This window comes from Hydra vulgaris, chromosome 10 (assembly GCF_038396675.1).
Source record: "Hydra vulgaris chromosome 10, alternate assembly HydraT2T_AEP".
Classification (NCBI taxonomy): domain Eukaryota; kingdom Metazoa; phylum Cnidaria; class Hydrozoa; order Anthoathecata; family Hydridae; genus Hydra; species Hydra vulgaris.
In genome coordinates this window covers 49,428,608-49,442,500 of record NC_088929.1, presented here as the reverse complement: position 1 = coordinate 49,442,500, position 13,893 = coordinate 49,428,608, and the positions used below count along the sequence as shown (strand labels likewise).

Genomic DNA, 13,893 nt, shown 5'->3' with positions numbered 1-13,893 from the left:
CAACTTTGGCGAAACTGAGGCCTCGGGCCAAGTTTCCCGATAAAATTGCATTAATTCGTTTATCTTCTTTTCTGAACAATTTAAATATTAATGTAATATAAGTTATAAAAAAAATCAGGAATAGCACTAAAGCATATTTTACATTATAAAAATAATAAAACTTACTTAAAATACTTAATTTTTCTGCTGAAATAGTATTTTTGGATGAAAATATGTAATAACATTGAGCAAATTTATCAAAGAGCTGCTTGTATTGTTTGCTAACTTCAATTGACTTTGTATGTATTTTTGTCCCTAAATACCCATTGTCATAAACAAACTTAGGAATAGAGTTGCATAACCGAAGTATTGAAGGTTTCTAAATAGAAATATATTTTAATAGTTAATACTTATTTATTATTAACAAAAAATTATAGTTAATACAAAGTTTTACCCTGTTTATAATAAAATTTATTAAATAAAAGTTAAAAAGTAACAAAAACTTAAAAAGTAACATATTACTTTTAACATTTTATGCACATGATTTCCAATAAAACTTTTTCCATGATATGCTTGACGTTGAACATTAAGCTGCTGTAATATTGCCTCGATCATTTGTGTGCAAGGTCCCTGACCCTTTTTTAAAAAATATTCTTCAAGAGTATTACATAGATTTGTCTAAAAAGAAACTCGTAAAACACTATGCATATCAAAAATAGAATGACTTTAGGTTTTAGCGCATTGTTAAAAATGATGCGAAGGTTTTAGCGCATGGGTTAAAAATGACTAAAAGGTTTTTTAAAATTTTTTATAGAAATTATACCTTTTTAAATTAAAATATATTTTTTGCTGCTTATTTTTTGTGATCGCTCAAAACCCCTTACGTCTGGGGCTAAAGCCACTTTTGCTCCCCTCACCACGTCACTGTTATTAACAATTGAGGTTCACATATAACAGCAAACTAAGTATTCCCATAGCTAACATTAGCATTTCAAGTTTGAACTTACTTGAGTGCCTAATAAAATTGGGCATGAGAATTTGAATTTTACGACTTTTAAAGCCCTGATTACACTGAATGTTTTTATTTTATCCATTGGATATAACTTCTGTTAAAATTTAACAAGTGAAATTTATAATATATGGTTTCTTATTTTGAAAAATGTACAGTTTTAAGAATACAAACTTCACTATTAAGAAATTATACCTAATAAACTCTCAATCCAAAAATTACCTTTTTTTCTTTTTCATTGTTAAGTAAGTCAATTTCTTTTAAGTAAAGAGATTGAACATCGTCTACATCATCTGAATTGCTAACTGCAGCTAATAAAATGACATCATTAACCACTTGAATTTGATCATCAATATTAAGAATGTCTATTTGAAGATTCCACAACTGCTTTTGTTTATTTATAAAAACGTCATACTCTTCTGAGCATTTTATGCTGCTTTTTAGAGGTTCAGCAGCCATCATTATGTCCAATTGATGAACTTCTTTTTCAAACATGTTAAAAAAATTTAAATAAATACCAAGAGCCATGTGTAGACTAGGTAAAGACACCTAAAAAATTAAAAATAATTTATATAAAGTATAGTACTTTGATATTATTTTTGAATATCATGCTCATAGTGATTTTTCACTGTCAAAGTAAAAAAAATAATCAAAAATCACTTGGTCTAGTGGTATTTTTAAAATTGGTTCGCTTATCACATTATTGAAATTTTTTGCAATACTCTTTAGTCCTCCATTTTTCATAAACCTTTTATGATCTAAACATAAATCTTCCAATGTGCGATATTTCATCTCAGGGTCAATACATTTCATATCGTTTGCTGTCGCATAACAGAAAAGACAACAATGCCTCCCTCAAGAATAAAATAAACAATATATTGATAAGTAAAAATTAAATTACATTATTTTATATTATTAAACAGGGCCATCATTTTGAATTTTTAGGTAAGATTATTAATAATTGGTTTTGTGATTCAGTTATCTCTCTGATTTTCCTGATAAAGAAAAACCTATTAATTAAAATTTTTAAATAAAAATACCTGAAGCTCCTGAAATACCATAAAGTGCACAAAGAAACTTATAATCACCAAAAATGAATACTCTAATATTTCTATCCCTATAAATAAAACTAAACATGTTATTCGCAAATGATTGTAATAAATCTATACTCTATAGAAGTGTATAAAGATTATCAAATGAACAATATAAACATTATCAATATATTTTAACTACTATTCACCTTATAAAGATAATCTAAATAAAAATAATCAACAAAATAAATAAAGATCTAAAAAAAAAGGTGTAAATAAAGATAATCAGCTTGTTAAAGTCTTTTTTTTTAAATCTCTGAGTTGCTTTGTAAAAATGCCTTCACTAGTTTTACTAAACATAGCCCAAAAGATACCTAGTTATGAAGGTGATGCAAAACAAAGGGAAAAAAAAAAGATTTTATCATACTTTATCGCAAATCGCATTTTAAGAAAACTTACTTATACTTCATTTTTTGTAGATCTTCTATTTCTTTTTCAAATCTTGAAATGGCAACTTTAATATTGATTTGATAATCCTTTGCCTCAAAAATACTAAAAACAATAGTGTTATCTTTGCTGTTTGGGTTTATGGTATTTGCTACTTGGTAAGTCATTTTAAAACTTCCTCCGCCATAATCTCCTCCTATTTTAATCTGTATCTCTTTCTCAGGGAAAAACTCGTGATAATGAAGACTTTTACAACTATAGAAAAGTTATAAAAAATATATATATATTAACAATATATAATACATTAATATTAACAAAAATTGGCTAGTGATGATGAATATACACATTTTAACAACCTTAATACAAAACCCTCACGTATTTTACATCACATTTTGCATTAACTTATCATTATGTTGGGGGTCAAATATGTATTAGTGTTAATATGCTATATTGTCGTACTTCTATTTGTATTTGATTAAAAATAATTTTAATATTATTATTTATATTTGATCAAAAATTATTTTCAGTTCATAAAAAATAATTAAAAAAAAAAAATTGAGATTTATTCAATACTTTATTGAACACAATCAATTTGTATCAGATAAAACACACTACAACTGAATTATAGATCTGATATATCAACAATTGTTGATGACAGCTGGTTTAGAGACCAACTGGCAGTTGCTGCATGTTAAAAACATGAAATTATTTTTTTAAATCATTATTTCAATCCAAATCACCTTTCTAATTGATCAAGATGTTTGAAAATATGTGTTTGCAAATTTTCAATATAACCGTAAGATGCATCTTTAATTTCAAAGGTTCCTTTAATTTCCTTTTCAAATGTAAACGGGGCATTTTCTACAATAAAGTCACACCCAGACAGTTTTTCACTAACTATTCGTTGTGAAGCATGTGATGCTGTTTGTATATCAAAACTCTTCAGCCATCTGTAAAAAATTATTCACAATATTCTATAAAAATAAATAACATTTTTAACTAACTTAAAAACATGCAAAAATTAAGAACCTAGATATATTTTTAAGCTTTTCCCAAGGTATGCAGAGATCTGCTTTCATAGCTACCATCTTAGTTGCACTAATTGTGACTTTAATATTAGAATTAGCCAATATTTTTTCTTTTGTTTCTGATGGAAGTGAAATCAGAAGCTTTGAGGACTGGCTACAAACTGCGTCATTAGATGGACCAGACACAACTTCTATATTTCTTTTGACAATAGCATTTCTTTCTCGTACAGTTGCATTTGATGCCTCATTGCTTGTGACATATGCCTTTGGAATAGATGAAAACAAAACCGGCTAAAAAAAAAAAAAATCTATGAAAAATATTTATTAAATATTAAATATTTTATTAAATATTATTAATTATTTAATTTACTATTTAACAATTATGAAATATTTAATTTACTATTTAAAAAAATCAATTTTAAAATCAAAAATTTTACTCTAGGTCCTCCACTTTTAAATGAAATTGATTTCCCACCACTTTGTTTCATCTTTTGCTTAAGAATGTGGAGTGTAGCATCTTCAACTATTCTTGGGATATGACTACTAGCTGTTAGATTAAAAATCTCTGAAATGCTATTGTTAAAAGTATACGATGATCGTGACAAACTTGATGAAGATAATGGTGATGACAACAATATTGAGACAGGTTGTGTTAAAGATTTTTTATTGCAGGCGAGCTTATGATGTAAATACACATCGTATTCTTTTACAACATTGAATTTTGTTTTACATATAATACATTGAACAGTCAACATTTGTATAAGTGAATTTGTTTTATTGCTGGTCACGAAGTCTTCAGGCAACACAGATGTATCACATTGTGGGCATAAAGATTCATTAATGTACTTTATTTTAACATTTTCAACTATACAGAAAAAACAAAACAAGTGTTCACATTTTTTTAAAGACACCGGTTGCTTTGGTATTTTACCACACAAATTGCATATGCATAGTTGCAAATAAGGATTGAATTCATTTTTCAAATCACTACTATCTATTTCTATATTGTGTATTGTGAAAATATTTTCTTTTAAAATGCTAAACATCGAAAAAGTCCAAACTCTTTCACCTATTCTAGGATGGCCAATAAACTTTGTTTTATCTCTTATTTGAGATTTTGAAGCATTGAGACCTTGACTCAGTTTTTTTACCTGATGACAAGTATAACAGTCATCACAATGATGTGTCCATTGTGTACACAAAAGCAGAGTGGTTGATGACTTTCTTTTGATTACAATGTTAATTGTTAAGTAGCATTTGTGACAAATGTTTAAAGGGTGAACCCCTTCCACATCTATTAGTTTGATGTGAAAAATATTTTCAATTTTACTTTTTTGGATGGCTCCAATAAGGTATTTTTTTTTAAAAACAAAACAACCACAAACTCTGCAAAGGAGATTTAAATTCTTGATATGCAAATCCATCTAAAATAAGTAAATTTATAAATAAAATATTTCAACACAGTATTAAAATAATATCAAAATACTAATTAGAATTCAATACATGAATTAAATCAAAATTTAAAATTGTAAAATTAAGTAAAAAATAATTGACTATAACAAAGTTATAAGTGCATACAATAAATTTATTGTATATGTAAAAAAATTGTATTTAAGACCCCCTTTATAGTCAGTAAAAAATGAGTTATATGCAAGCCAAAGCACTATTCTTAACCCTAACCATGACTGTCTAAGAATAAGATTTTGGAGAGGGTATTTTTTTTATATACAATTTAACAGGGTACATTAAATACATATCTACTGACTTCTTGTATAAAAGAAGTCAGTAGACGTGTATTTAATGTACTTATTAAACTCATTTTTACTGACTATAAGGTGGGTCTTAAATACAAAAATATTAGAATGCTAATCAAAAAATAAAATTTAAATAAAATATATTAGCTCAATAAAGAAAAAAAATTATATCACAGGTAAAAATTTTAATTTATTACAAACTAATAATAACTCAAAAGATCATAACTTTTTGTAAAACTTCTTATTGTTGACCTGTGAAAATGTTAATTTTCAACAACAACAAAAATTGTAACCTGAGATGAATAAAAAGCATCAAAAAGATAAAAAATTCATAAAACTTCTTACAAAATTTCTGTCTAATTTTAACGCTCAAATTTTGAAAAATATCAATTTAAAATGTATAAACAAACAACAGTATGATACCTATAAAAGTAACTTAGTTTTAATCGTAAAATTATACATATGCATATCAATTTTCGTTGATTCTATATAAAAAACGGTACTACTATAAGTATTTTTCCCAAAAATTGTATTACAACAAAGAAACAAAAACAATTTATGCAAATAAATTAGTTGCTAAGAAAAGTTAATTCGGTTTCGAAGGTCCACAGCCATTTTGAAAATTATTCAACTTGCTTTATGCCAACGCGCTTGCGTATAATAACTTGGCGCTTTTTAGTAAAGTTTGAATGACCGTGTATAATCAACAAAAATCGATTTTGGGATGTGCTGTTGTAGTTTTATTTCCTTCATATATTTAAGATTGTGATTTTACTATTAACTGTGCAGAAATGAAATTTTCATGCATTTTATATTCAAGTTTTTTGCATTTAATGGAATAGTTACTTTAATTTTATCTTTCGAACAAAGCAGACACAGCTTGTTTTAATGAAAATGATGACTTTTACCCATGATGGCATACTGACGAGTTGGGGGTGTTGAAATATTGACGAGTTGGGAAAACCTTTTTTTTTTATAAGAAAAACTTATTTTTAAGTAAAGTTAAAAGAAAGCGATTGTCCAAAATTTTTTTTTTGGTCCAAAAAATGCGTAAAACGTAATATATCCTATGCGCATGTGCAAAATTTTACAATGCTGGTGTGTAGCATGAAATGGTAAATTAGGATGGTTTCGAGTAATTTCTGGCTTTTCTGAGGGAAGACTTTAAGGTTAAATGAAATCATTAAGTTATCCTCGATCCTAACTAGCCCCATCCTCCCCTATGCCATCATAGGAGCAGTGGTTGTCTTTGATGGCATACTTGTGCTTTTTTTTACAATAAGAATAACTTATAAAAAAAATAAAATTGATGAAAACATCCAGGGTAATTATTGTTCTAGATGTAACAAGGAATGTATCCATATCAAAACTTTTATTATTGGTCTTCAGGATACTGATTAATGAAGCTTCAAAGTTAAGTAAGCTATCATAGGCGCCTTTCCCCTACTTCTCCTTTATATCTAATGTTTTTTTCTATTTATTTCTTTTTTATTTTTCTATGACCTATTTCAATTTTTTTTTTTTTAAACTTTCATTCAAACATCTTTTTTTTAAATATAAAATATGCCTTTGTAAAGAAGTTTCCGCCGTCGTAGAAGTCATTGCATTTGATAGTGATATTTCATTTAAATTGTAGTCATTTACATTACGGTGAATAACCTATAAATGAGTTAAATTGATGAGATATCGAAATAAAATCTATTAACAGTTAAAAGAAATTTTGTGAATAATAAAATTTGTTATTTTGCTTTTCCAGGGAGGTAAAGGGGCAACTGCCCCCCCCCCCTTGTCCTTGCCTGCCGGCGATCATGTGGTGGCTAATCGTGCATTATTAAAGGGTTAGAAAATTCCAGACTTTTTGATTATTTAATAAATGCTGATATCGGCTATATGAAAAATTTTGCTGATGTCAGCAGAGTGATGTAATTTAGGCTGCCATTTTTGCAAGTTTTTCCATATATTCGTAAGAAGGATCTAAAGACGGTTTGATAAAATAGTGTGATTTTTTTTCTATCAAAAATGCCAAGAGGATCTAGATCAAGTGGGGGAGGAAGGTCTTCGTTTTCAAGCCCTTCTAGTCGTTCAGCTTCACCTCCCTCAAGAAGTGCTCCACCTCCTACTAGAGCTGCTCCACCACCTCAAAACCTGCCTGCTCAACAACCTGCGAGTGCGCTTTCTTCACCCGCTCCCAAACAACCAGGTTTGTTTGCTCAAATGGCTACTACTGCTGCTGGTGTTGCTGTTGGTTCAACTGTGGTACGTAAATAAATTTAAACTAGTTTATATGCGGTCTAATTAAGCTTTTAAAATGAATGTTTAAAATTTTAACTCATTAGGCAAGGGTTAATAACGCTTGAAGCTAGAAGTTAACACAACTTTACTCCCTTTTTTAATGACATCATGTAAAAAAATCTTATACATATTAGGAACTGTGTTTAATAAATTGTTCTGAGTGTTTTAATCTGATTTTAAATTTTAATATTTTTTAAACAAGGAATATCAAATATATGTATTAAAGTGTATTTTTTTCAAAAAAATTTCAAGCTAGTCCTTGAAGCAAAAATCTTTGTAGCTTCTGTATTTTAATTTGCCATTTTTATATTGCCCATTTGTTTTAATTCTATATTATACATACAATTATCATATAAAATTCATAAAATATAAAATTCATAATAAAATTCATATAAAAATTCATAATAAAAATCATAATAAATAATAATAAATATCATAATAAATAAAAAATCATAATAAAATTCATAATAAAATTCATATAAAATTCATAAAAATATAAAATTCATAAAGAGGATATATAATATATAATCTTTAAAACTTTATCCTGATTAAGGAACATAAAATCAGACTTTAAAATAAAAGGAAATTTGATGGTAAAGTCAAAACAAGGTAATCTAAATATGCCAATGTTTTTTACATTTAAAATGAATCATTAAGTTAGGGAGGAAAAAAAAGTCTAGTCGTTTTTACAATTATAGACCAAAAAATTTAGTAGTTTTTGGAATAAAAGTATAAATATTCTTACTAATAAAATAAATCGTACAACAAAAAAAGTTAAAGATAATAAGGCATGAAATGTAAAAATTTCAAAACAGCCATCAATATTTGACGGGCAAGTTTTGCAAAAATGCATAATTTTCAGCAGTTTTCCTCTATAATACTTTCAGCGTTAGATAATATATAATTTAATCGAGAATAAATATTTTATTCATCTTTAAAAAATAAAACCATTAAATTAATGTTCCAATTTAATGATGTCATCAAGAAAATATGTTTTTTTGCCATGTGTACTCTACAAAAAACGTTTTAGCTGTTTAAAAATACCCTGAGAAATTAATCTTATTGCAGTTTTTTTAATTTTAATAAAATGTAAACAACCCTTAGAACAAGATGTTTATCAATACTGAGATTTCTTTCTGGTTTGTATAAAATTTTAAATTTGTTAAGTAGATCTCTATATTTGCTGTTTACATATTTGTATCATAATTTTGTCTTACTTGTTTATAAAATTAATTTTGTCTTACTTGTTTATAAAACAAAAAAAAAGTGCACACTGCATCTGCCTCTAAAGCATTTGTCAAACAAAGAAAACTTGGAAGTAATCCTTGTATATTAAATTTATTTCAAAAAAAATAGCAAGTTTGTTATATTTACTAATTAATAAAATAACTTGACTCCAGTTGATCTGTGACTTAACTTAATCCACTTAACATCACTCACACACTTAACACACACTTAACACACTCACACAACACACAGTTGATGTATGAATTTACCTTGATCCACCTATAATTCATTATTAACTCATAAGTTAGTGTTTTAATGCGTAGTAACCTAAAAATCCTAACTTTTCTCCCATTAATACCAAAAGCCACCAAAAAGGTTTATATTCTTTTACTCACCTACTCTGGACCAAAAAATTATATTTGAAAAACTGTTGCAGCAAATATTCTTCTTCCAAAAACTAGTGCACTTTGTCAAGAATGATGCTTGTATACTTGTTAGAAAATGGTAGTGTAATCTATTAATTTGTATGTGTTAGTATTGTACATGCATAGGATAATAGATTAATGCCTAAATTCAAATGGTTTAAATTGTGATTTTTAATCTACTTAATGATTCAAGATAGTTTGCTAAATTCAAACCGCTTTTCAACAGTATATACAGTAAAATGAAATTATTAAAATACAATAAAAATTTGCAACAGTATAACACACTAAAGCAAAATTATTAAAATGTTAAAAAGGGTTTTCGATAAAATTTTATCATATTCTAAAACTTTTGTATAACTCTAGGGAGCTATAAAATATTGCTACTTAAATAAAAAAGTTTATGTATGTTACATTGTTTAATTAAGGTTAACCTAAGTCGCTCTTGATTTTTATTGTTTACTTTTTATCAATTATTTATCAGATTTATAATTTTTATGGTTGCATTTTGGTTATTTTCAGGGTCATACATTAGGACATGCACTAACAGGATCATTCTCAGGTGGTAATAAATCAAATGATAAATCAGAAAGTCAGCAGCAAGTATCACAAGAGCGTAATCCTCAAAATCCTTGTGAATATGAAATGAAACAGTTTTTGGAATGTGCACAAAATCAAACTGATGTGTCTCTCTGTCATGGGTTCAATGAAGCTTTAAAGCAATGTAAATTATACTACAACTCTACAGCATCTACTGGAGGTATTAAAAATAAATATATATATATATATATATATATATATATATTTATATATATATATACACACACATATATATATACACATATATATATATATATATATATATATATATATATATATATATATATATATATATATATATATATATATTTTTAGATTATTCACCTCCCCAAGGCCCGAGGGGGGCCACTACAGTCGAGGAGGATACTCTTTTTTTTTTTTTTTTTTTAAGTCGTTATTCGTGGTGCAACCCTCTCTCAACTCTTTAACTCCGAAACACGAACCTTGCCGAGCAAGGCCGCTGCGCGGAGAAACTAAGTTGAGCGCGGTACTTCCAGGGACGTGGTGGGAGTCGAACTCCGAACCTCTCGCTTACTAAGCGAGCGCTCTTACCACTACACCACTACCGCACTTATATATATACATATATATATATATATATACATATATATATATATATATATATATATATATATATATATATATATATATATATATATATATAAATAAATTAGTAGAAAATCACTTAATAAAATTTTTTCTCATTCAACACTGTTTCATTAATAAATACTCATCAGAAATCAAACAAATAATCCAAATTAATTTCTAAATGTAGGCACGGTTTTTTTTATAATAGTGTCAGCAAATTCCACAAATGTGTGAAAATTTACAGTAGTTAAGGCATTTGCAACTTCCTTTAATTTAATTTTTGGTATAAATTGAAGTTTTATTAATTTGATCATTCATTTCTGATAAGTCTTTATTGATGAAACACAGTGTTAAATGAGAAAAAATTTTGTTAAGTGATTTTCTACTAATTTATAATTGCTCTGTTCTTTTAAGAACATTAATCACTCTATTTTGTAGAAAACATTTCCAGTAAAACAATTATTAAATAATATGATAAATAACTCTAAACTTTCAAATTTTATAAGTTAAGAATAACTAATCCTCTTTTATAAAAAAAAAATTTCAATAGAAATGCTTCATATTTCTCTTTGGCCTTTCATTGCTCAGTCTGGTTCAAGCACCGCAGATTACATACACATCAAATATATCAAAATAAATTGAGCATGTCACATACCTTGCACATTGTTCATGATTTTTCATTAGAAGTCTGAGTTTATCATTTCTATTACATACACAGTGTCTAAATTATCATTATTATTTTTTACTCTAGTGTCTTTCTTTTGTTCTGACCATATGTTCAATATGTTTAATTTTTTTATCCATTCTCTATTCCTTATTTTTTCCTTATTTCACTTGGGCTTGACAGCTTGGTCTAGTCCTTTGATGCATATTTTTGCAATTTTTTGATAAAATATACTACAACTCTACAGCATCTACCAGAGGTATTAAAATTAATTCTTAGGAATTATATATATATATATATATATATATATATATATATATATATATATATATAATATATATATATATATATATATAATTAATAATAAATATATATATATAATTATTAATAATAAATATATATATATAATTATTAATAATAAATATATATATATAATTATTAATAATAAATATATATATATATAATTATTAATAATAAATATATATATATAATTATTAATAATAAATATATATATATAATTATTAATAATTGTTCTACTAATATATATATATATATATATATATATATATATATATATATATATATATATATATATATATATATATATATATATACACATTAGTAGAACAATTATTAATAAGTAAGTTCTAAAATTTTAAATTCCATAAGTTAAGAATAATAATATAATTTGTAACTAACTCTAATAATGTCCTCTCATCATCTACATATTTATTATAAAATTACATTTTGTTTAAGTATTTACTTATCTTAGCTTTATCTTGAACAATATGTAACAATTATTTATTTCCTTAGTTTATCCTTACAGCTTCGCTTATAAAGAATATTTTATTGACAAATTTCCTAATCATTAATCATATGTAAGTATGGGGAAAAAATCTAAAACTAAGTATAAATAAATATTTTTAGACTTAGACTTTAGATTGTGCGAAGGAAAAATATGGCAGCATAGTTAAAAAAAATTAACTAGTTTTCATTTGACTAAAAATATATAAAAATTTAATAACATGTCAAATGCATAAAATATTATTTTTGTGTACTTATTATTTATTTGTTATTATTTTTAATGTTAGTTTCTAAATTTCGAATGAAACTATGGTCACTAAGAAATTTCAACAAGAAAGCACATTAAAATCAAAAGAAAAAATTCTATTTGATTAGAAATTTTTTTAACTTTTCCTTATTTCATTTTAATTTCATATTCTGCATAACCCATATTCTTGTTATTTTGCATAAACCATGTTTTTTCTCTGTTGTTAATGTTGTTGTTTTTTTAGCTTTATTCCTAATAATGGTATTTCAATAATGAAATAATTCATTAGGATTTATTATAACCTCCAACAGTTCCTTTTTGCTCTGAGACTTTAGTTTTGCTCATCTTTTGTAATTTTCTCATCTTTTCAACTTCATCTTTTTTAATATCATAAATTTTCTTTTGAATTTAAACCTGGAAATCTCTTTGCAATGAAGTTCATTGTTTTTTAGATTGTTATCCAGCTAAATAATCCAACCCAACGGCAATATTGTAACATTAAATATTGTACATTTTTTATTTCCATCACTGTATGTGTTTATTCTTATTTGTTATAAAATGGTCTCAACAAATAAAAATTGTTTCCAAAATAATAAGCTGTTAAAATCTAGTTAAAAGAGGGAAATCATTTAAGTTTATTTATTCAGAAAAATAAAATCTTTGCTTTATGTGAATAAGTTTAAACGCAGATAGGTCACGCTCAACATCACTTGACCATTCACAACATCAACATCAGCGACATTTTGAGTGATTAAAACAGTTTAATCAGTCAAAATGTTGAGCTATCGGAGAATATTGGTTTCTATTTTTGCAAAGCTCATTATAAACTTCAGTTGAAGTAATCATATGTTCTTTTTTTTTGTCTTTTAATGTTCAACATTTTTGCTTCATCTAGTTTGAATGGCTTTATTTTTTTTATTTGCTAAAACTTAATTTATTTTTTCTGTTAGTAATTCCATTTCAAATTAATCAAGATTATTCAAAAGAAAAATAATTTAAGATAGTCTTTCTTCTTCTTCTTCTTATTCTTCTTTTTCTTCTTCTGCGCATCTTAAAGACATTTTTATTTACATAATAAGACGTGTTTTTTAGTTTATCACTTTTTTAATTTGATCTGTATAATCGTTTTATTCTTTATTCTTTTTTTTTAGGTTCAATGATGCATTAGTAATACTTCGATTGTTGTTTGTTGGTTTTTTATTTGTAAATTTTTGAAATTAAATTACAAGTTAAAAATACTGTTGTTATTTAAAACATTAAATAGTGTAAATGAGTAAAAGCTGTGGTTCAAGAATTATTTTATATTTATAAATTCGTCTCTTTATTAATTATGCAGTCTATAAAGTTTTTTTATTTTACATTTATAATTTCATTTATTAAACATATCTATGAAATTTTATTAATATCGTAAAAAAACCTTTAAGATTTGGATAGAGTTGGATTTGGTTCAACTTTTTTTAATCGCTCTTTTCGGTAGTTTATAAAAAAAATCATAACTTAAGCCAAAAAGCTTCATAAATATTTAAAGTGAGTAACGGGTCGCATATTTTGAAACCCTATACAGGCTCAGAATAGGCAGATAAATGAGCAATCTGATTCGCTGATTTTGAAAGAGAGGTAAGTGCGATTTCGTTGAAAAATATAATTAAAATCAAAACAAACAGATTTTTGAAATAAATTTTAAAGTAATGATATACTAAGTTTCAATACAAGTCATGTGTTACTATTTAACACAGGAAATTCATTTTATTTTAGTACTCTTCAGAGTATTTAAAATGTGTCAAAATCTATTTGTACAAGA

General features: G+C 25.9%; 2 protein-coding genes across 2 annotated transcripts in view; one reads left to right on the top strand and one right to left on the bottom strand.

Moving 5' to 3' along the window:
* The window catches only part of LOC136086017 (uncharacterized), a 6,606-nt gene extending 728 nt beyond the window's left edge, over positions 1–5,878 (bottom strand). Inside the window, exons 1-11 of the mRNA XM_065808223.1 lie at positions 5,672–5,878; positions 3,932–4,918; positions 3,496–3,785; positions 3,207–3,416; positions 2,479–2,721; positions 2,029–2,105; positions 1,649–1,842; positions 1,211–1,537; positions 502–657; positions 166–358; positions 1–71 (exon numbers count right to left, since the gene is read on the bottom strand). The exon at positions 1–71 is cut by the window's left edge and continues 728 nt beyond it. Coding sequence (XP_065664295.1) covers positions 1–71; positions 166–358; positions 502–657; positions 1,211–1,537; positions 1,649–1,842; positions 2,029–2,105; positions 2,479–2,721; positions 3,207–3,416; positions 3,496–3,785; positions 3,932–4,918 — 2,748 coding nt within the window. The 5' untranslated portion in view covers positions 5,672–5,878. The remainder of the gene's footprint in view (positions 72–165; positions 359–501; positions 658–1,210; positions 1,538–1,648; positions 1,843–2,028; positions 2,106–2,478; positions 2,722–3,206; positions 3,417–3,495; positions 3,786–3,931; positions 4,919–5,671) is intronic.
* A 1,283-nt stretch (positions 5,879–7,161) lies between these two features.
* On the top strand, positions 7,162–13,328 carry LOC100204049 (coiled-coil-helix-coiled-coil-helix domain-containing protein 2). The gene is made up of 3 exons (XM_065808222.1): positions 7,162–7,504; positions 9,712–9,949; positions 13,244–13,328. The coding sequence occupies exons 1-3, from the start codon at positions 7,268–7,270 to the stop codon at positions 13,258–13,260; spliced, it is 492 nt and encodes a 163-aa protein (XP_065664294.1). The 5' UTR covers positions 7,162–7,267; the 3' UTR covers positions 13,261–13,328.
* Positions 13,329–13,893: the final 565 nt, after the last annotated feature.

Coding starts and splice junctions, on each gene's coding strand:
- LOC100204049 (XM_065808222.1), top strand. CDS start 7,268: ATGCCAAGAGGATCTAGATCAAGTGGGGGAGGAAGGTCTTCGTTTTCA. Junction 7,505..9,711: donor TTGCTGTTGGTTCAACTGTG/GTACGTAAATAA, acceptor GGTTATTTTCAG/GGTCATACATTAGGACATGC.